The 24,073-nt window shown below is 32.8% G+C and overlaps 6 protein-coding genes and 1 non-coding gene across 7 annotated transcripts; 4 read left to right on the top strand and 3 right to left on the bottom strand.

Annotated features, from left to right (window-relative positions):
• Positions 1–862: 862 nt before the first annotated feature.
• Positions 863–934, top strand: tM(CAU)5. The gene has a single exon. It is a non-coding gene; the product is annotated as a tRNA-Met (tRNA).
• Positions 935–1,912: 978 nt separating this feature from the next.
• PEX27 (Pex27p) lies at positions 1,913–3,004 on the top strand (the record flags this gene model as incomplete). Its single annotated transcript, XM_447712.1, has 1 exon — positions 1,913–3,004. One exon carries the CDS (start codon positions 1,913–1,915, stop codon positions 3,002–3,004), a length of 1,092 nt encoding a protein of 363 aa, XP_447712.1.
• A 415-nt stretch (positions 3,005–3,419) lies between these two features.
• SLK19 (Slk19p) lies at positions 3,420–5,870 on the top strand (the record flags this gene model as incomplete). Its single annotated transcript, XM_447713.1, has 1 exon — positions 3,420–5,870. One exon carries the CDS (start codon positions 3,420–3,422, stop codon positions 5,868–5,870), a length of 2,451 nt encoding a protein of 816 aa, XP_447713.1.
• Positions 5,871–6,056: 186 nt separating this feature from the next.
• LIP5 (lipoate synthase) lies at positions 6,057–7,232 on the bottom strand (the record flags this gene model as incomplete). The annotated part of the gene is made up of 1 exon (XM_447714.2): positions 6,057–7,232. One exon carries the CDS (start codon positions 7,230–7,232, stop codon positions 6,057–6,059), a length of 1,176 nt encoding a protein of 391 aa, XP_447714.2.
• Positions 7,233–7,783: 551 nt separating this feature from the next.
• On the top strand, positions 7,784–8,962 carry MCA1 (Ca(2+)-dependent cysteine protease MCA1; the record flags this gene model as incomplete). The annotated part of the gene is made up of 1 exon (XM_447715.1): positions 7,784–8,962. The coding sequence occupies one exon, from the start codon at positions 7,784–7,786 to the stop codon at positions 8,960–8,962; it is 1,179 nt and encodes a 392-aa protein (XP_447715.1).
• Positions 8,963–9,288: 326 nt separating this feature from the next.
• Positions 9,289–10,716, bottom strand: BFR1 (Bfr1p; the record flags this gene model as incomplete). Its single annotated transcript, XM_447716.1, has 1 exon — positions 9,289–10,716. One exon carries the CDS (start codon positions 10,714–10,716, stop codon positions 9,289–9,291), a length of 1,428 nt encoding a protein of 475 aa, XP_447716.1.
• A 1,253-nt stretch (positions 10,717–11,969) lies between these two features.
• MRM1 (Mrm1p) lies at positions 11,970–13,145 on the bottom strand (the record flags this gene model as incomplete). The annotated part of the gene is made up of 1 exon (XM_447717.2): positions 11,970–13,145. The coding sequence occupies one exon, from the start codon at positions 13,143–13,145 to the stop codon at positions 11,970–11,972; it is 1,176 nt and encodes a 391-aa protein (XP_447717.2).
• Between the last annotated feature and the right edge of the window lie 10,928 nt (positions 13,146–24,073).

Genomic DNA, 24,073 nt, shown 5'->3' on the forward strand with positions numbered 1-24,073 from the left:
TCAACCGCTAGAAATGAGCTTGGTTTTATATCCAATGCAAAATAATGCATAGTGAATTATTCCGAGACAAAATCTATAATTTTGCATCAAATTACTAAGAATCACGATATCAACCGACGTTAATGATTCAATACATGGACATAAATTCAGTCTGTTTGGCCAACGTAAGTTCCCTTTATTTTATATTTTTAAGATCCAAAGCCTTCCAAACTCACTTTATCGATTAAGTGCGAGTCAAGATCTTGAATCGACACTAATCAGCACATCAATGCTTGTCTTTAATTTAATGCGATAGGTCATAAGTAATTTATTAGCCTATCAATATTATGTTATGAGCTAATTTAATTTATCGGGTTAATGTCATAGATTGAAAAGTTTAACAATCAACATTAAATATAAATCTTTCAGGCCATAACTTCTATGAACGTGAATTTGATGATTATATACCTATGATTATTGTCTCGCTACTTTTATTCTTAAGCGTGATTTATAATATTAATGCATGTTAGTGCATAGAGCATAACATTCCTATATAACGTGTGCATAGTAAAACTATAAAACTGAAACATAGAATACAATACAAGATCATCCTCCATAATTAAAGGCTTATCAAAGTTTTCCCAAAACTAAATACCAAATTCTTAACAAATAATTTAATTTTAGATGTAATTTATAATTAGGTACTGAATTTGTACAAATGTTATGCCATCTATCCCATTGAAAAAGGGAAAACTCAAGCCCCACATTTCAATAATAACATTTGAACAGTTCAGGTATAATATATAATAAATAGTGTCCACGTGATGCCTTGAACTTTTAATACAGCCCTCACAAGAATAAAACCAACATAGCTATTTGATATAGCGCCGTGGCGCAGTGGAAGCGCGCAGGGCTCATAACCCTGATGTCCCTAGATCGAAACTAGGCGGCGCTACTTTTTTTTTTTTGACAGTAGTAAAAAATAAAAAATAAAAAATATATATGCTGCTGCCATCTGTATTGCAAGAAACAAATACAAACTTTTGAGTAAAGGCGAAGGGCATTATGATGACAAAGATAGACAGACTTTGCTATTGCTGCTTTCGGATGGATAAAACTTATTGCCGATAGCTGTGCTACGTTGACATACTGATGGTTGGTTAATTCCACAAATTTACAATAGAACAGTAGCCTTCTCTCCAATAGTGTACGGGTATATTGGCTTCTTACGATGGTATTTTCATGATTCGAATAAGTTGCTCGCACTTATTTCCTTGTTGTTGATATAATACTATCTCAAACCAAAATATAGATAAAATCCACTTGCTAAGGTGTACATGAAGTCCTACCTAGCATCTTAATCAAAGTTAGTCATTTGTAATAACGTGCCTACGGAATTAAGTTCTTACACTTAGCATTGCTGAAAAATCTTAATCATTTCTCATGAGAAAACACAGGAAAAAATAAGAGTCAAAGGACCATTGCCAATAATCCGAAGTTTTTTCTTCCTCTAGATATCATCTCTTTTTGGTGTAGTGAGGCTAGGACTACGAAATTATTACAGTAATTAGTTCATTATATATAAATTTGAGAACCTGTATATATTCATCATTGGAGTTGTGAAGACTGCCATAATATTCTCCGCAACCTTATAAATACTAGTTCTCACTTTGCTAACTGATCTTGTTGTGAAAGAGAACAATATAAAGCAATACAGTTTGCCATCCAAGGTACAATCTCAGTTGTTATTTTTTCTTCCTATCAGACACCAATTGAACTTCACATTTTGAAAAAACAGATTTCAAATAGAAAACTAATATACCATCGGTTTTTGATCATATTAAAATACCCTTCTTGGATGGGTATTATAGTACTGAGATTACCTATTTCTTTTTGCCTTTTAGTAAGATAAGATACCAGAAACTGTTATATAATGTCATTCACCGAAGAGTGGGTGGACGAAAGACCAATTAGCCATAAGAAGCTAGTGGATGAGTTTTACGACTTCGAGTATAAATCCGAGGACAAGCAACAAAGTATTGCACCTATCGTGCGTGCATTAGATATCATCAAAGTGATTATTGAATCTCTGGCAGGTAAAGATAAATCTGCCAAAGTACTAAAATATACATTGGATGTGATCAACTTATTTGTACAACGGACCAGGGAAAATATTGTTAGATGGGATCCACAGGTGCTTACTTATTATAAGAAGGTATTAAAGGACCTAAAATGGTGGATGATGTTGAGACATCCAATTACTATAGCCAAAATATGGGTAGTTGCTATGTCCCGTAATTTTGAGATAAAGGCCTCTTACTTAAGCCAGCAGTTAAGCACATATAGGTATATTCTTAGATTTGGTAGCAGTCCGTTCCAAGTTCTTAATATATGGAAAAAACTGGCTCAAACTTATAAAGAAGGGTTAACGGCATCATGTATACATAAACTATGGTTCAATGAAGACTCAATACGAGAAGTAATTAATTTACACAACACCGTTTGTGATGAACTAGTTCTACTTTACAAATTAAAGGTATGGGACCACAAGGATTTCTATAACTGGCTTGAAAAACAGGAAGCTATAAGTTGGGAGGCTGATATTCTTTTTAGTTTGAAAAACAAATTGATTGAGTTGCAAGAGATGAAACAAAAAAGATATGAAATGCTCATTGACCTGAGAGCCCGCAGGCAAGCACTTGAACTGTCAAAGTCGCTACATCGTTCCAGAGAAAATATGTCCCCCATTCATAATCAGCTTTTGCATGAATTTGATAATTCTGACGATTGGAGGCGTACAGAGTTGGAAATATCATCTCAGCTTGAGGAGTACAGACATGGAATATCAATGATTTATCTTGATATAATGCGTCTATCGTGTGATTTGATTGCAAATACAACCGATGTACTTAACATGAGGGTGCCTCGTGGTACATATGCAGTTTTCTCCCTGGGTTCCGGTCTCAGCGGTCTAATGAAGCTATGGCATACTACCAGAATGGATCTAGAAATGAAAAACAAATAAATGATCAGAATAAAATAGTCACTTAGTAGAACATGATTGAATAGACAATGGTTTTTATAAAGTATAATAAAAATGGCGTATAAATCACCAAATGATAGTATTTTAGTAATTGAAGCATTCAGTGGCTGTCTATACTTCGATGAGTTTAAATCATTCAGAACGTATACTACTTTCGGATTTGACGCGTTTACTGTTTATATTTACATTTCATAACGCGTTGCCATTTATAGTTGTTTCAATTATGTTGAATCCTAATCAAAATCGCTATTAAAAAGTCATTGGATTATTAAGTATCAATAGGTATTACGTATAGCCCGCAAGCAATTTAAACTACGTGTAAACAAGAAGACTTTCCCATACGTTCTCTAGAACTAGGTAGCAATAACTCAAGATCTAAATACTGTTGGTTGGAAAGATGGAAGGTTCTGAGATTAAAACACCTGTAAAAACCATTGAAGCCGATCCAACATTGCCACATGTATCTGCAGATTGCAATGCAGAAGAAATCTCAGCCCCAAATAGCCATCTGAAAGTGCATCCTCATGGGTTGTCGAGTAAGAAAAAGATTGCTACTTTTCAGTTGAGGACGCCAACAGATGACAACTCCAGCGATCCAAAGGACGGAAATAAACTTCAGTTTGAAAACAATTCTAATGATAACGAAGTCGAGAATATCCAAAACAATCGAAATGATGAGAGTATATTGGAAAATATGGATGTTAACACCATTATGAAAAGAAAAAGAAGTCACAATAACGAAGACAAAACTGTTACTCTAACCAATAAATATTCTGATGAGAATATAAACATTTCAGATGACATGAAAGAAAATCACCCACTAACATTATCGAACAAAGAATCGCTGCCAACTGAGAGGAATGCGAACCAAGAGCAATCTAATAAAAGACCAAGAGTCGATGGTTTACAAGCAGCCCCAGAACTGGATACAGTAAGGTCAAACCAACTAAATGATGACGATCAAAATGTACAAATTGAAATGTTGGAAAACAATTCGAGCCCGTTAAAGAATGAGGGTGATATATCCAATATAAACAAGAATGATACAGCAGATATCCTAAATTCAATAAAAAATGAAATTGACAATTTCGATTCTACATATTCTTCACCAAGTACTCCTGCTAAGAAAGACGATGATGGCAAAAATATAGCTATGGATACAATATTTAATACAACTGAGAGTATTCATAAGTTGTCACCCATTTTTCCTAAATCTCAGAGGAGCCACGATACAGTTAATTCTGAATACAATACAGATATAGATAAGGCCCACTCAGTATCATTAGAAATATTGAGAAGAAACGAGGAGTTAGCAAATGAAGTGCATAAAACGAATACAGATCTAAATGATTGTCTAATGAAATTAGAAAACTTAAGTTATGAGTTTCAGAAGCATAAAGAACAATCATTAGTAGATCAAGAGAGGCTTACAGAAAAAACCGAGGAACTCGAAGACTCATTAGAGAAGTTGACTGTGCTCAGGGAAGAACTCTCAACCAATGTAGCAAACTTAGAGAAACAGTTGCATGAGAAGCAAGATGAAATTAAAATGTTAAACCAAAATCAAAGTATTCTACAGCATAATTTTGACAAAAAGCTAGAAGATGAACAAAAAGCAAGAGAAGAATATATCATAATTCAAAATGAGAAGGATAAGGCAATTGAAGATCTCAGAAATTGCAAAGGTAAGGTTGAAGAGCTAGAATCAGAAATAATCACATTGAAAACACAAATAAATGAAAATGAAGATTGGAATTCAAAACTCCTTCAAGAAAAAACCAACTTAGAGGCACAGGTTAAGAATATAGAAGAAAAGGATTTATTGAAATCGGAACAAATTACAGAACTTGAAAAAAAGCTTCAAGACGCCATATCCTCTCAGAAAAATACGAATACAGAACTCTCACTAAAAGTTGAAGAACTACTTAAAACAAATTCAAGTCTCGAAAAGGATGCTATTACCTGGAAGTACAAATTGGAAAGTAGAGAAATCGAGCTTAAAACTACCCTAGAAGGAAAAGAAAAAGAATTAGCCAATGCAACCTCTACCCTAAGCAAATACGAGTCACAAATAAGGGAATTAAGATCAGAACTTACAGACGTTGAAATGAAATACAGCACTTTAAAGAAATCCTTTGAAGATGTCGATGATGACGCAAAGATTAGGAGCGCTGAAGTAACTGAACTTAATTATAAAATCGATGATTTGCGAGAAAAAGTTGAAAATTTAGAGTCTTCATTGCAAGAAAAGGACGACTACATTAACAAATTGAAAGAAGAACTACAGTCGAAGAAAGATGAGCACAGTAAAACACTACTTGAACTTGAGAGTGTGCATCTGAAAAACAATAATATCGAAAAAGAACACCTGGCAGAGCTTGAAGGACTTCATGAGAGTTTAAGCCATTTGGAAGAAGAATTAAAATCCAAGACTATATGTGTTAATGATATGAAAGATGAGATCTCAAAATTAGAGGATGAAAAGAAGGAATATTTATCTTCAGTTTCAAAACAAAATACAACATCTATAAATACTGAAGGTATTATGAATCTACAAAACCTTCAAAGAGAAATAGACCAGCTAAGAGATAAACTGAATAACTCAGAGCAAGAAAAGAACAAACAACTGCAGCAACTATCAGACGACCTATATGTCCAATATTCTTCAAAGCACGAGCAGAAAGTGAAAATGTTGAAGAAAAACTATGAGGCAACCTATAAAAAGAACTTAGAGGAACTGAAAATGCAGAACAAAAGCTATATACAAGAAATCAAACAATTAACATCCCAACTTGATTACGAAAGAAAAGAAAAACAAGAATTACTGAAACTGCTTGAGCAAAAATAAGCCGGAATATTATAGTATATACCACCATACCACTAATTCAAGTGTTTGCTTAAATAAATAAAAAATTAATTACAGGATTTTTTCACAAACAATACATCTCATTAATATAGTTTCAATCACTTATTATTTCGCAATAGTTCGTTGCAAGAAGGTAATCCCTGATATATCCAACAATCCATTGAACGATTAGATTCGCTTATTGTCTTGCTTTCTTTTGTTAAGAACATTCTCAATAAATGCTTCACCTGCCTTATATGATGATCTAACCAAAGGACCAGAAGCACAATACAAGAATCCCATTTCTTTAGCTTTGTCTTTCCAATAATCAAACTTTTCAGGCCTTACATATTCTACTACTTTCATATGCCTCTTAGTTGGTCTCATATATTGTCCAAATGTTATCACATCACAGTTAATGGCCCTTAAATCTTGCATAGTCTGAATGATCTGGTCATCAGTTTCACCTAAACCAAGCATAACTGAAGTTTTAGTTATCAAAGAAGGGACAGTCTCCTTAGCCCTCTTCAATACATTTAATGACTGCCTGTACCCGGCACGACGATCCCTGACATGTGGGGTTAAAGCTTCCACAGTCTCCAAGTTATGTGCATATACATCTAGTCCACTTTTAGCCATTACGTCTACCATTTCAAGATTTCCCAAGAAATCACCCGTCAAAGCTTCAACAAGCGTCTTTGGAGCCTTCTGCTTAATTTTAATCACAGTTTCGGCCAAATGATGGGCACCACCATCTGGCAAATCATCTCTATCCACTGTCGTTAAAACCACATAACCGAGACCCCACCGAGATATAGCTTCAGCAGTATTCTCAGGTTCTGTTGGGTCCGGTTTTGCAGGATTTCTATTTGTCTTGACAGAGCAGAATCTACAACCTCTAGTACAAGTGTCTCCCAGTAGCATTATTGTAGCTGTAGCCTTAGATTTATCCTTACCTCCCCAACATTCGCCAATATTCGGACATCTTGCTTCCTCACAAACAGTACTTAACTTAAGCTCCTTTACGTCCTTTTTTAGCTTGTGGTAGTTGACACCTTTAGGAATGGGAACTTTCAGCCATTTGGGCAATTTCTTATATTCCTCACGGTCCTGCCGCATTTGTTCTAAAGGATCAACTACAGTAAAACCAGCGGCTCGCCCACTTACGAAATCTTCAAATGATGGTCCCAAATTGAGAGCATCCTTGAACTCAGTTATACGTCTTCTTCTTCTGGTCTGTCCATTTGGCGCGCCAGCGCTTGCTGAACCAGTGTTAGCTGTGCTCGATATGCTGGCCCCAGAAACTTTAGCCTTGGTCGACACCAGAAACCTCCGCTGCACGGTGGTTAACCTCATATGCATCATCAAGCTTGAAATCTTCTTATAGAACTGCTACGCTTGCCCGAAAACTGATACGCTGGCTGAACCACTAAATCAAGGCCTCACTGTTCATGATTTCAAATGATAACAGACACAGTATTTATAGCTTAGAGATCGAACTGGGCTCTTTCCTTTAAGTCTTTGTAGCTTCTGACTTCTTCCGGGCTCGTTAGTCCTGAGCCAAAAACCAAATGCTCGCTCTCTACCTGCAAAACTTACTCAAAAACAACCCACTTTGGCTTAACGAGAAAATTGACGAAGAGACACTGAATTTTCATAAAAGAAGAGCCTCATTAAGTGGTCCCTTATCTCTGCAATCTAAGGTCATCGGTGGGATATCAGATATCAACAAGGTATTTGAATAGAGTTACTGATCGCACTGGCCGCTCGTTTGTTGAGCATTATTGGCAAACAGAAGTATTCGACAAAGTTCTCGCGTGTATTGCCTATTACTTACGTTCTGTGATTTCTTTTTTTTAGCTATAGTATTGCTAAGGGTTCTCTTTGCTTAGTGTAAGTTATTAACAGAGACCAAGATGTATCCAGGAAGCGGCAATTACAGTTACAATAACAGACCTTCAATGCCGCCACCCGGCTTCAATGGTGATGGACAGGGATATAGACAAGAGTATGGTAATCAATATGGTGGGGGTTACCAGCAGCAACAATATCAAGACCAATACCAAGGAGAAAACCGCGGCCAATACCAAGGCCAGTATCAAGACCAACCAGAATATGGCCGGCCTCCAAGTGGGATGGTTCGACCACCATCTTCGATCCAGCAAGGAAATGGCCAACAATTCCAGTATTCACAGATGACCGGTAGAAGGAAGGCTTTGTTAATAGGTATCAATTACATCGGTTCAAAAAACGCCCTTCGCGGCTGCATCAATGATGCACATAATATTTTTAATTATCTGACCACATATTGCGGTTATAGGCCGGAAGATATTGTAATGTTAACTGATGACCAAAGGGAAATGGTGAAAATACCACTAAAAGAAAACATTATTAGGGCAATGCAATGGCTGGTGAAAGATGCTCAACCAAATGATGCTTTATTTTTTCATTACTCTGGTCATGGTGGACAGACAAAGGATCTGGATGGCGATGAAGAAGATGGAATGGATGACGTTATCTACCCTGTAGATTTTGAATCAGTAGGTCCCTTAATCGATGACACGATGCATGATATAATGGTAAAGAGCCTACCTCAAGGTGCAAGATTAACCGCCCTGTTCGACTCCTGCCATTCAGGTACTGTCCTTGATTTACCTTACACATATTCTACAAAAGGTGTTATTAAGGAACCCAATATGTGGAAGGATGTTGGAAGTGATGGTATTCAAGCTGCAATGGCTTATGCAACTGGTAATCGATCGGCGCTTTTCAGTTCGATAGGAAATATGGTCAGCTCGGTTACGAAAAAGCAAAACGTTGATAGAGAGAGAGTAAGACAAATCAAGTTTTCTCCGGCCGACGTTATTATGTTGTCCGGATCAAAGGATAACCAAACATCAGCAGACACGTTCGCAGATGGGCAAAATATTGGTGCCATGTCACATGCATTCATTAGTGTTATGACAAGACAACCTCAACAGAGCTACCTTTCTCTTTTACAGAATCTCAGAAATGAATTAGCAGGGAAGTATAGCCAAAAACCACAATTATCGGCATCTCACCCTATAGATGTCAACCTACAATTCATTATGTAGAAGTGCATTAGACGAAAAGAAAGACTAACGTGACTCTGAATAAAAAGAGAAGTGCTATAGATTTTCTTAATTTGATTAATAAACTCTACAAAGAAATGCTGAACATATAAGATCATACCAATGGATTTTTTAAATGTATTGTGTATGTACATTATTTTATTAGTTACGTAAAAATATATCGTCTTAGATGAAAACTAAGTAATAGTTATGAAACAACATCCAAGCAGCATTAATGTTTTTATGAGATACACATTGAAGCTGAAATTGTCATTATAATCAATAAAAACTTGCCTTGGAACGTATATTTACAATTCTCTGAGATCCACTTAGTCATTGTCCTCGTTTTCCTTTTTGGACTCTTCTTCTTCCTTCTCCTTTTGTCTCTTCTCCTCCAACTCCCTCTTCACTTCATTTTCCTTCTCTTCATAAGCAAGTTCTAACTTTTTCATTTGTTCTTCAACAGCTTTAATGTTCTTTTCAGTTTGTTCGTCTTGGTTGCTCTTGAATTCTTCAAGCTTCTTCTTCAATTGCTCCACGGAAGTAGCAACATCATCCTGAGTAATAGGAACGGTAACGTCAAGCTCAGCTAAAGTGGCAATCAATGTTGGCTCTAAAGTAATCTTACCATCAACCTTGGTGAATAAGTTTTGGGAAGAAGGCTCCTTGGCACTTTGAGACTTCTTCTTATGCTTCTTGGACTTAGATGGGGCAACTCTGTTATAAGAGTCATCCTTCTTCTCTACCAACACTAAACCATCATTGTTGACTGGAGCGTTGGACATGACTGGTTCGGCTGCACCATTCTCCAACTCTTGCAAAACATTCTTCTTTGGCTTTTCAAAAGTAGGATCTAAAATAACTAGAGTATTCTCAATGGCTTCAATTTCATAAGTGAAAGCTGGGATTCTAGCATGGGTCAACTTCTCTTGCAATTTGCCCAATTTAGCATCTTTCTCCTCCAAAACCTTCGAAAGTTTTTCCTCTTCTTCACGCTTTAAACGTTGCTTTTCTAACTTATTCTTGAAGGCCTTAAACTCATTGTCAAAATCAGCTCTGATCTTTCTGATTTGAGAGTACACCTCGTCACGTTTCTTGTACAATGCAGTACGCTTGTTGTAAAGAGTTTGTCTCTTGTCAAAAACAGTTTGAGTGCTGGATTGCAACTCGTTCAATCTCTTTTGATTTTCATCAAATTGAGCAGACAACTCTCTGGAGTTCATACCAGACAATTCCTCCTTTAGTTTAACAATCTTGTCTTTGTCAGTGTCGATCGCTTTCTTGATTGGATCGATGGCAACCAAATCCTTGATCAACTTGTTCAATGAATTTAATTCCTTGACAAGCATCTTTTCTTCAACCAAGGACATATCACCAGTTGAGATCTGGTCTTCAATTTGATTGATTCTTTGTTTGGCTTCAGCAGTAGTGGTGTACTTTGACTTTTTACCAATTCTGTCTTGAATCTCACCAGTTCTCCTCTTGATTTGAGAATCCAATTGCTTGATACTGTCATGAATGGCGTTTCTGCGAGCCTTCAAGTCAGCTTGGGTCTTGATAATCTCCTTGGTTTTTTCTTGCAACTTCTTACGCTCATTTTGGGTCTTGTCGTTGACTTGATTTTGATCGATTTGCTTGCGCAATTGATTCAATTCTTCATCAATCTTTTTCAATTGGACATTCAAAGTTTCCAATTTCTTGTCTCTAACGGACACATCAGGACGCTTGATTCTTTGTTGTTGTTGTTGGGAGGACATTTTGCTGGGAGTTTCAAGTAAAAATAAACAGAATAATGGCGAGTCTAGAAAACAATCAAACGATTATAATTCACACAGATTAAACCTTGGTAGAGGGTGGATAGTAGCACTTTATAGAAAGCTTGAAAGAAAATCTTATTCAGTATTTCTGCTTTTAATCTTCAAAATTTCTGTCTTTTTTTTTTCTGTCAAGAAGTCAAATAAAAGAGAGAATTGTCTGTTACCGTCTTTAGTCAAACAAAAAATGTAAAACACTTATAGTTCAAGTAAGAAACTGTACATTATATAGTTTACCATAATGCATGAGCAAAAAAAAAACCTGGCATGTCGATCATTGTCAAAAATTAGTGTGCATGTAGTTCTTTCTCGAAACCAGAGGAAAAATGAGATTGGCAACAGGGTGGCCAAACGGTCTTGTCATTGACTTGCCGTGAACGTCGACAATTGGTGCTGTACTGTTTCCAAGTTTCAAGGAAAGGGAGTAAATGATTGTCCTACGTTAGTTGCCTTCTGCTGTTACACTGTGTTGCGTGGCGTTTTTTCCATCCCGTGTAATAATAATCTGTCAGATGGCAAGCAGGCAGATGTGACAGGGCTGGTTATATTGCCTAAACATGAACCAAACTGGAAAATATACCGTTCCTACGAGAGTCAATAACTCCCAGTACAAGATGTCATTAAGGAGAAGTTCTTCCCAATCCATTACTCAGATGCTGTGTGGTGAGAATACATCAGTACAGTGTTTGGAGAATGAGTGAGACTGTTGGTTATGGTGATATAATTGACCGAAATATGATAAAAGAACGTAGAGCACAATTACCCTTGAATGATTATAAATTCCGTTCAAGACATCGCATAAATACACCAGTAGCAAAATATTGATAAATGATTATTGGAGTTGATTTGAAATCCAAGCTGTAACTTTCAGTTGAAAAGTTACCTTAACCTTATCGAATAGGTCAGGCTCTTTCATGCATCAAATTACCCTAACACTAGTAGCTAATATGTATTCTATTCTATCTTATAAATGAAATGTGATTCCACAGAATTTTGGGATTAACAATCTTTATGCTATTTTAGATGCTATTTCTATACAATTTATATACAAGTAGAATGCATTATAATACTGTTTTGTTATACCACTCGAAACCATGCCATAAAGGAACACTGTAACTCTTGTTTAAACAATATAAGAATAGCGAAGTTTCTCATCAATTAGGACCAAAAATCTACCAGAAAGAATGCCCCATTAACTAAACCAGCTTTGACAGTAGTATACCAGTAGCAACACTTACATTTAAAGAGTCCACAGTTGAATTGTTAGTCATTTGGGGTATTGCGACGAGAAAATCACTTCTTTGCTTCAAATTAGTTCGTATTCCCGAGTATTCATTGCCCATTACTAACAGAATCGGCATGCTATGACTCATATTATGCAAATCGCCAAGATCTAAAGTTTTTGCAACATCCTTTTTTGAATGGCCGTGTGAACTCGAAACTACTGTCCAACCCTCAGCCTGTGATAGCTCGAAAAATTTTAGAGGTTTGTCTACGTAAAACATAGGCAAGTAATCCACTGCGCCACTACTAGTTTTCGCCACAACTGGTCCAATAGCTGCACAATTTTTACGACTCAAAGCTACAAAATCAGCACCAAGGAAAAATGCACTTCTAATAATGGCACCCATATTATGGGGATCTGTCACCTCATCTAAATATATACCAACTGGGTACTTCTTCCTTTCGTTATTGTGAAATTTCTCTGATTTTGACCATTGTGTGATTCCGTCAGTCTGCAATACATTGAAAGAGGCAGTATCTATGTTAACATTTTGCAGTGAATTGATTTCTGGTATCGAAAGTGGTTTGCACTCGAGTACCATATTATTGTGTACTGCTGATTTGGTAATTAAATTTAATTGATGCTTATCAGCAGTATCAATTTTTATGCCTTTTTCTTTGCATAGTCTGAGAATGGTCAACTTATTACTATCTTTATCATTAGTATCGTGATGTAGCAACCTTGTGAAATATCCTCTTCTATCACTTTCAAGGGCAGCTAATATCGGATTCACACCATAGAGGTACTCCGAAAGAGGATTGATGGCAAATTTAGTGACATTTGTGTACAAGTTTTTAAATTTCTGTCGATGGGCGTTCTTATTATCTCTATAGCTGTGACATATACCATCCAAACGTTGTTCGTGAGCTTCACGCTTTCCTAAGCTCCCTGCTTTTTGACGTTTCTTTTGATCTGCGTGTACATGTGCGTATTTCTTTCTGAACCATGTATCCTTATCAAGGCCATCACGTTCCCAAGCCTTAGATGTCTTATAAACGGGAATATTCCGATCGACACTTCTACGTTTTAAAGGCGACCCGTCTTTCACAGCAGGCCTAATGCTCATCCATCTCTTGGCTATGTTCATAACTTATTAATATGGCTATATCCTTTTATATAACTCTTCCATAGAACACGCCGTCAAGACCTTATTTCTTATTAATAACATCTCTTCAATTAGATAATTAAATTTAAGTAAGATTAAGAGTTTGTATCACATAATTTAGGTAGGTGCTTCGCTTCGGATGATTTTTATTGTGACATTTTTCTACCAGAAGCCATCAATCAATGCCTAACACGTGAACCAAGGTTAATCACATGTTACGTAATTTGATCTCCCCTGGCCTACTCGTCCCAGTCGGGAAAATGATCCTGTTTTCGTTATCCAGATCAAAAGATGATGCTTCTTTGAGAACTGTGTCCCTCCATTACCCCAAGGCAGTGAGAATGAGTTTACTGCTAAAAACAAAGATCAGATACTATAGCTTTGTCTTTTGATGAAAGATATTGTCTAAGAATTTGTTACCTTAATTCTTAACACGCTTGGCAATTTCAACTGCAATTACTCTTGTTTATTTTGAATCCTCTATATCACTAACTATTTCCGCTTTAAAATTTTTTAGTTCTATTTAAAGCCAGTTTTTTTTTAATAGACGCTTGGCATTAAAGAGTTTGTCCCTATCACAAACTATTTTGTTTATATATTTCCATCAAGTATGAGTATAATTGACTAAAAGTTCATATAAATCAATTAAAAAAGATAATAAAATTACATTGATATTGTAATATATAATATTAAATTATTATTAAATAATTATAAATTAGAACCACTTAATAATAAACGTATTGTGAGTTCAGTATGTCATTGAAGAAATAACATTCATTGTATTTTGTTTATAGAATCCGATTAACACAATCTTATTCAGTTCTATAAGTACAAAGGACTTTCCCACACGAGTAAAATGCACCTATTTTTATATAATTGTTGGACAGATTGATCTTTGAATTTGTCCCTCGATTCAGTATTATAGCCATTATGCTAAAAAAAGAATCTTCGATCATTGTAGAGCTTGACTAAGACTGTCAAATAGTTTCATTGAATATTTTATCTTAAGAACTGAGTTATACTGTTTGTTTCAGTCCAAAAAAAGATATAACTATCTCACAAGTACTAAAAAATGAGAAATATTTCCTTTAAAACAATACTGTGATGCAATACTCACCTTTAAGGGTTGAGTACTGATTTTTTCCCAGAATCTAGTTGGTTGCTCATTTAAAGCGCAATTCGGCCTATCCAACACTAGCAAAGACCAACCTCTGTAAGAATGACAATATCTTAGTAGGAATTTTAACAAATTGATACTTTTCCGGTGATATAATATTCAAAGAATAAAATTATAGTATGAAAATATCCTTCTTAAGCTCGATAAACTCTACACACCATTTTGCAACTTTTCATGGAGTTTCTATTCCTATATTGTATACTAGATATTTAACTTCATTAAATACTACTATATTATAATAGACAGAGAGAATAATATTTTCTACTATTGTTCTTCTAGAGACTGCAAGCCTAGATGATATTTAATATGTAGTAATAGTATGAAAGTGAAGGCAAACTTCAAGAAGAGGCTTATTTTTAAGCGTAATAACAGTTTAACCATGCAGTATACCAAACTAACCAGTTCATTAACTCAATTAATCAGCACTAGTAAAGGCAGCGTAATGAACAACACTGAGTAATTGACTATACTGCCTATTCACAAGACACAAATAGTAGCAGTTTACTGGCTATAATAAAATTTTTCTCTATCTGTAACTCTCTTAAAAGCAGCAACAACCTGGAGTCCAAGTCTTTGACATATAACATTCAATATCGATGTTCTAAATTTGTCGCTTTGTTATCACAAATTGTTGATTCCATTACATGCTTAATATTGAAAGGTATTGAACAATACCACTCTATCTTCTTATCTGAAAGCAGTCGGCCAACTATAAGATAGTTACGAACATCCTCTCAAATTAAAAATTTCTAATTGATTCAGCTGTTAATAAGGTGAGTATTACATACTGATGCACTGGATTATGCAAAAATATATAGAATGCTTAATTTCAGCTGCACATATATTACTAAAATCTCAGTCTAATTTTGACCTCATGGACTACAAATCAATATTAGATTTGAACTATGAAAATCATTTTCAATAGGAGAGTTTTTTATCATTCTTGAGTTACGAGCAATGAATGTTAATGGCAACATGTTTTACCTATTAACAGAGATACATCTTCTTAGAATCATAATAATATAACATTGATCAATAACATTTAAAGAATGAATTTTTGTTTGAAATGATCAACAAATAAACCAGGTTTATAACCCAGATAGTTATTTTTATATTACCATACTTTTATAAATTTTGAATGTAAGCGATAAGCAATATGTATAGTTTCAATAAGTTAAACAGAAGTATGAAAACTGTAACAAAACTGTTCGGATTTAACTATTAATATCATGACTATCAGACACAGAAAGCATTCTCTATCATCTATAACATAAAAGTAATATACTGTTTATCTTCCTAAGGTTATTACTGAAGCCATCGACTCATTTTAACAGGCAACTCCAACAAGTCTATTAAAAATATTCATCCAATATGAGATTGCAACATGGCAATATTCATCAATATATCCCGTGATATTCATTTTACAATTCCATATCGGCAAGAAAAACACTCTTTCAAATATTGTGAGAATTCCGATCCATCAAACTTTTGCTAGTTGCTAATACACATTGTGTTTAACGTAGAGGGGAAGCTTTATTTTAGACTTAACATGATCATGAAAGACATAGCCTTCCGATATAACCTTGGAACATGGATTCTCAAAAAGTCCTTTTGCTATGTACTGAAAGGTTTCCCTGGTTAGCAAAGGCATGAAATAATTAAAAATTTTTTTAATTGCTCACTTCTTTTGAAAGGCAATCAAAGACACAGCAAATCACACTATTATTATTGTAAAAGCTAGGAAGAAATTAATGGCAGATTTTTATATAGAAGTCATAATGTGTCTATATTAGGACCCAACTAAGCAAACTGGTATCTGAACTTGCATAATGCACTTAAGCCAATAAAAAACAAATATTGAGATAAACTAAATGATCAAGTCTCATTTAATTTAGTAAGCGAAAATCATCGATATTAGGAACATCCTATTCCTCAAGTAAACTGATATCCATCTTAAGCATTTTCTACCAATATAAGTGAGCGAACCTAATTTTATTAGAACAGATTTCAGATTATGGATTGGGTTCCTTACGAACTGGGCTATATGGTTATATTTTATATGAAACTAGTTTACAATATATACGCTAGAATTATGCTTTTTTGTAGTTGTTGCCAATCAATGCATTTATCCATTGCTAGTAATCGATGCTATAGCAGTACAAAGTGGAATGATGAAAACTAATGCAATGAATAGGATCTTGTGGCAGCATAAAATGGTAAGGAAAAGAAAGTGTGAGGGCAAAATATTCTGTTTCGCCAAATATCATGTATAACGAGATATTATTATTTTCATTAGACGTTAACCACTTCACCAATTCCTCTAGTAGACAATTTGTATTGCCAGAGCAAACAGTATGTAAGCTGTCTATACCAAAATATAAAATATAATAGAAATTTAAGGATTATGTGAAAAAAAGTTAGCAATTTCATAGTGTGTACTAAATTTGTTATCTTATCTAAAATATTTAAATAAATATATATATATCGTTCCATGTTACTGCGCTTAAAAAGTAAAACAAATCCACCGGGTGGTATAAGAACGTCGAATAATGTAATCACGATTATATACGTATTTTTTTGGTATATTGGCTAAGTGTTAATTACAATAGATGTGTTCGAAATAGTAGTAACACAATTTTTCACCGAAATATAAAGAAGTAAATTTCTATGCCAAATCCTAAATTTAGTGTTCTGGAATACAGATTTTAATGACTATTGGCTAATAACAATTATACTAGTCATGATGTCTTTTCTAGGACCTGTTCTTCTATGCTACCATGGGAAAACAGTATTTTTTCATGTTGTAAGTCCTAAGTAGCAAGAATTATTTATGATTGATTGTAGGATAAACAACCCCATAAAAATATTCCAAAAAAATACTATTCAATCTCTTTGAAAACCAATTCAAAATACGGATTATATACAAACAATAGATAATCTTTATCGATTATTAATTAGTATGTCTTTTGATAGATGGAACTGTAAATCCAGTTCGGTATTACTAGTTCTTGACTAATTTTCAATCCGTTGGGTAGTATTCAAACAAGTCCCTTATTCGAGGTATTCTCAATTCAAACGTAAGTTACCGGTATAACCTCTAATGCTTAATACTTGAGGTAATTATTTTTATGAGTTATTTTGAATCGATTCTATCTTGAACTCTAATTTTACATTACGATCAGAATGTATTTAGTGTTTATATTTTACGCACAACTTAAAATATCATCGAGTTACTCAATAATTTTTCATTATATGTTGCAAATCTACTTATGAGATAACTGCGGTAGCTTTACTGGCATATGATAATTAAAGCTCGCAAAAAATCTGATAATTTCCAAAAGTAGGGAAAAATATCGAAGAATAGGCGAAGAACTTTCTATAAAATGGAATTATTTTACAAAACATCTTAATGCTCTTTGTAACCACGTTCTATGGTTGGTAACTTAATACTTACAATTTTAAAGCAAGGACTTTGAAAATGGAACGTGATCTAACACAATACAAATCCAAGTATACTGAGATACCTATAGTCCTAAAATTTCTATGCCATAGATATTTATGGTTGAAAATACTTCTAAACTTCCTAGATCAGTATTTGTTGTTGATTTCATATTCATATAGAAGGCCGGATTAAAAGGGAAAATAACAGATAGAATATACTTGAGCGGATCGATTGAATATATTGGACATATTAAAAAACTGAAACAGCAATTTCCGTTGCTTACATTAAATTGACTTTTGAAAATTTGTGGTAATCTTCTATATTGCTACAATAACAAGGGTCATTAAAAATAAGGGCGCTATTTCCTGAAAAGCCTTTCAAAATAGATAATTGTTTTATTCCAATTTCAATATATACACATTTATAGGTTGATAGTAAATACAAAAAAAAGACAAAATGAAACAAATTGATATAAACATTCACTACAGAACATTAGGACCCGTAGTGTCTTTGTAGGTATCATCAGACAAATAAATCAATTTTCTATAATAAAATAATCTTTATGTAAGACAAAGAAAGTCAATAAAAACACATCATTAATGATATCTTTCTTTATTATTCGCCTAAAGTCGTTTCCTTAATTAAATGTGAAATAATCAGAATAATTTATTACGTAAGGTTTTAATCAATAAGAGATATGGCTTATATATTTTACACCAAACTTATCATTCATTGAGTGTTAGGATAAGTAAATATGGTAATCACAAGAATTATGATACAAATAAGATAATAATAGTTCATTCTAATATATGTCTTTAATATAGGCAGTAAAATTTTTGAACGGTAGAGAAATAAAAAAAATAGTCATGCATTTAATATTTTTCCCTAACTCTTACAGTAAATTAGATAGAACTACGTTTTGATAGATTTTATAGAGATCATTTCAACGAGGTACAGCAAACCTTTATATATAATATCGATTTGAATGCGGTTATCTGCTGAAATGGAAGGACTGTACATAAGAAATTAAATGTATTTTGGATTAAGAACATTATAATGAAAACCAGAGAAAAGAAATAATCGAGACCTAAGCTTTTGCTTTATCTATGAAAATTGGTCTTATGAAGGAACCAGTTGAAATATATCTCGATATTGTAAATAATCAGATAAACTCAAGATAAATATATCTGACAGAAAAAATTCAGATTTGCTACTGTATTAGTTTTCTTTTTCTTTTTTTTGTTTTATAAAATATATGTTTTATCACAATCTGTAACCTTCCTATAATACCAACGATGAACAATAAAAAGAACAGTGAATTACAATTTATGCTACTTAATGTGTCATTAATGTTTTTGGATATAAGATAAATGCTTCAAGTCAATTATAATATAATAAAATATATAACTTCAACTTTTGGAAAACGGTTACCAACTTTAACAGGTAAACAAAAAAATAAGTTACTTGATAGAGATTAATTACAAATATAACAGGAGTGAACAAACATTTGTATCTTACATTCAAATTTTAGGAACTATTACACGGTAGTATTTTTAGTTGTACCGCAACTCGTCTTTACAGGGTAAGATCTTCTTTTTTATCATCACCGATAGCTATAACATATACAGTACTCATTTCTCTATCAGTATACTATGCTCATTGATTTTGCTCATATATATACAAAAAAAAAAATTGCTGCTATCTTGACACAAAATAAGATATGTAATTCATAGCGTAAGAGCTCTGTGTTTAGTATTCTAAATGTTTCATACCTGTCCAGATTTCTTTTCACAGTTTTGCAGTTTACACTAAATTTCTAAAACCCACAATTAGAGGAAGAACTCTAGGACATTAAAAATATATAGTAACGTAATAGCCATCTTCGTGTTTATTTGTAAATACAATGGCTTTATTATATGTATTTTATTCGCTATCTACTAGGTTATAACCATGAAGGAACCCGAAGTTGTGCAATAATAATTCAAGAATGAAAAATATACCTCTTTATCCTGTGAGGTTAAGTAGCGTAGTACATTGAACAAAATGATTATAAAAAAATACTTGTCCTAAAAACAAAGCCGTACAATTAAAGCATAAAATTACAATTTTTCTAACTAATAGTAATGGGAGTTTTACCATCCAAATAGATAATACATGACATATAATATATTTGATCATCCTTGTATGACATCCATAAATGACATCCATATAAAACGTTTTTATTTATGTTTCAAATTTCTAAAGCGACTGGCGCTCAAAATAATATGAGGCTCGAATCAGTTAGCAGGGATACTGTTTTCACACAAAAGTCAATTGTCGTTTATATTACCAAATTTTATAAATTTCGAGGTAATTCTAAAAGCGGTAATGTAATAATGTTTCCTTGGCTAAAGAAAAAAAATCATGAAAATGGATGGCATTATTCATACAATATATTACCATATTTTATTTTAATTTAGACGATTATTATGGAACAGTTAATAGGATCCTATGTGCTAAGCTTTTGTTGGTAAAGAAATATGATATCATATACTTAAATTATTTGGAAATTCTATCAAAAATAAATAAAAAAAGGATTAGAGGAGTTATTGGTATATAAATCAAATAGGAGCTCTGTGTTACAGTTTGAGACGTTAAAATTAAATAAAACTATCTCATGTACTACATATATACTCCAGAACAAACAAAAAAGGCATCAAATATAAAACAAATTTTATAGTTCTGATTGGTGGGCTCGAATTTTGCTTCTAAATATGGTTGAAAAGGAATTCTTATTAGATTAAAAAAAAAAACTGTTACTTTGCTCCATTAAAGGTCTAATATATCATTTATATACATAGAATAATTCATACCAAATATTTTTTGTATCTCTTACAATGTAAGATCATATAAAGGCGTGATCTTGTACCGCTGGTAATAGATAATCATAGGTCCTACAAAGTTGTTAGGAATTAATCAGCCAAAACAATCTGAGAGAATATTACCTCCCAAGGTCATTTATTGAACACCAGCAGTTTGTAATACTACTGAGAACTAATTAATAGAAGATGCAATATTTTGTATTTAGATCACACCTATGACGCTTGGGGAACATACATGGAAGATATTTTAAATGAGTTTAATTATTTTTCAAACCAAGACAACTTTGTAGTCAATAAAATATAAATTATAGCAGGAAATTTCTATTTAATGACAAGATAATCCTCAAATGAGAGTATGAGGAAATATTAAATAGTATATAATATATTGCATATAATAACAAATATATTGATTAGCCTTTTATATCGATGGTTTTGTTACCCGGAACGAATGTGTTGGGAATCGCTACTAGGTTTATATACATACATTACAACATAGGAGTTGCCAATATTAAGAGGAATCCTAAAAAACACTTCTGTGCTTTCTAATAATTACCTATCACTATAGATTGTTTTTCTGGAATGATTTCGTAAAATAGATAAATTGAAACGCTTATACTATATACTTAGTAACATACATACTAAATCTAAAAATAACTTTGAAGTGTTGAATTTATTAAGGTCTGAAATAGTTTCAAAATATAATAAATCTCATATAATTTGTATGAACAAATGTATGAGTTTCCATAAAACTAATCTATTTTCCTTGATTTTTAGAAAACCATTTTATGCTTGTTGAAAGCACCAGCAAGGGCGAGAAACTATCAAAATTGAAGAAGCAAAATAATATCATAGTGCTTTTATTATGTAGATGAATTGAATTATCTAAATTTTATGTTTTCAATTTTAATGATGATTTAATAATTTAAGTACACAGTATGTGTTATGGTAAACAATACTTGAAAAATAAGTTCATACTTCACTTTTTTCTTGGTAAGTATTGATAATACTAATTTAATATCAGTGTTGAGAACTTATTATTATTAAATTGCCATTGAGAATAATGGTTTTCCATTCCAACAGTACATTCAGCTAAATGACCATAAGATTTCATGTACCAAAAAAGCTGAACACCACTTTTCAATAGTATGGCATTCTCTCACGAGGAAGAGATGTCAGTTTACTGATTATTATAATTTCAATTTTTTTTACTATATATCAATAGTATCACTCCTATATTTTTGCATTGCTGTCGAAATCAGTTAACTCTTTTAGTATCATAGGAAGATTTAAACGAATTCGATTTCGGACAAATTTCATTATTTCCGATAATTAACTACATAATCATAAACGAATGGCGTCCGATTATTCGTACCGGCACTGTAAATTAACGACGTAACTTCTATATTCATTGGCCCACTCTTCTAATAACAAAAGGATTTTGTGTTCGCTCATTGTATATAACCGATAAAAATTTAAAAGCGACAGAAAATCCAGTTAATTAATACATAAAACGAAAAAGATTCAATAAATTTAACAGCTCAAGCAGAGACAAATGGTTTTATCTATATACTGAAATTACTAATATTAAATTTCAAAAAACTATACTTCTGTTAAGTTGTTTGTCATTCTCAAATTAATAAAATACTATCGAAATAACACTAATTCACCATAAAAAATACGATAACAAAATGCCGCAGTGTCTGTATAATCTATGAAATAGTCATAAAATGAATGCAGAAAGGGAATTTACAGTAAAAAAACTCTCCACTATTAATAGGCGTTGTTTCAACAAAAATACATTGCTTTAAAAAATTTTCCAGTACTGATACTATATCAGATAATATTATAATTTAGTAGTAAACGATTTGATATGTATTTCTGTAGAGAGAAAAAAATGAATACTTCGTTTATTTAATTTTTACTCAAGTTTATTAGAAGCTACTATTGAAGATGATCTTTTAATATAGTTCTGTAATAATTTTGAAAATAATTATATCAAAACGAAACAATCAATTACTGACTATGTAATAAATAATACTGTTTTTTAGTAGTGGAAAAACAGCTTGCTTTCAATGCGTATACTAAACACTGTTTTACGAAATCTGTGCCAAATTCTCCTCAAGTGTGAGATGAGCCTTTAACTTTACATATATAACAACAAATAGAAATAAAGGGGAAATATGTTCATCAAAATTTCTTGCTATCATATAATTTGCTGACCCCTAACTTATACAATATCTATATAACCAATTGCTTTCCATTTCAATACAATTCATTATACAAATATAGCATAGGCATCGATTTAACAATATACGTATCTTGTCTTAAATTATTATGAAATATTTAGTGGTAACAACATATTGGATTAATATACATAACTCTTTCTGAATTGTTTAATTACTCAACCAGACTTTTGATCGAATTAGTATTTTTGTGCAGGGTAATATGGAGCAATTTTGTTCAAGAAAAAGCAACAGAAAAAGAAAAAGAATGTCAGCAAAAAAAGATGAAAAAAAGAAAGAAAAGAAAATGTCATAAATAGGGAAGTAAGCCAAGGCAATAAAAATAAACATCTATGCAGTTATTTATTGCACTGCATAACAACCAGTAAAAAAATCGTTTACTTTTTAATATTTTATTTTCAACACCTTTTTTCACTGCACTATAATCTACGACAATCAAACTGTTGAAGAATTTAACACATCAACAGCCCATTTAAATGTGTGTTTGTAGGGTGAGTTTACAAATATACCTTTCCAACTTTGCAATGTTTGTCACATACTTAAATTCTAAGCTTTTCTAGAAACTTGTGCCACAATTTTTAGAACGCAGCACTACTTCACTCAAATGTTATTAGCTTTTCCTCAATTGCATACTTTTGATGTTCATAGTTGTAAAAGAATACAATTTTTAAAACATAGTATAGAATACTATATTTACCAGGTTCTCCTCAAGTAGATAATGACATTATCATTTTCTAGTTGTGAATCAATAACTATTGTGAAACAAAAAAATGGTAAAAAGTACTTTCCTATATGTTCCTTGAATTATTACCTAAAACTGAAACTCGTTAAATTGCTTCATTTCATTTTGGAAAAACGAAAGGAAGCAGAAGAAGCTAGAATCGCTGCTAAACCTCTGATGTCCCAAATAATGAAAAAAATCACTACATAATTTTGGGCAAAAATTATCCATATAATAATATTGCGCATTGTGTTCTTATCTTACAAATCGCCATACTGTAATTTGTGAAGTAGCAATGATGCTGTTACAAATCATCAGTGTAATCTTATACCTCTTTAAACATACAAGAAACCTCATTAAATAATTAATACAATTTTGTGAGAAGTGCCCTTCAGCTAATTAAACGAAGCTTTTGATGCTACACAATATAATCTACTCTTTCATATGTCTGATCTCTCCATTTTTC

Source organism: Nakaseomyces glabratus, chromosome I (genome assembly GCF_010111755.1).
Source record: "Nakaseomyces glabratus chromosome I, complete sequence".
Lineage (NCBI taxonomy): Eukaryota > Fungi > Ascomycota > Saccharomycetes > Saccharomycetales > Saccharomycetaceae > Nakaseomyces > Nakaseomyces glabratus.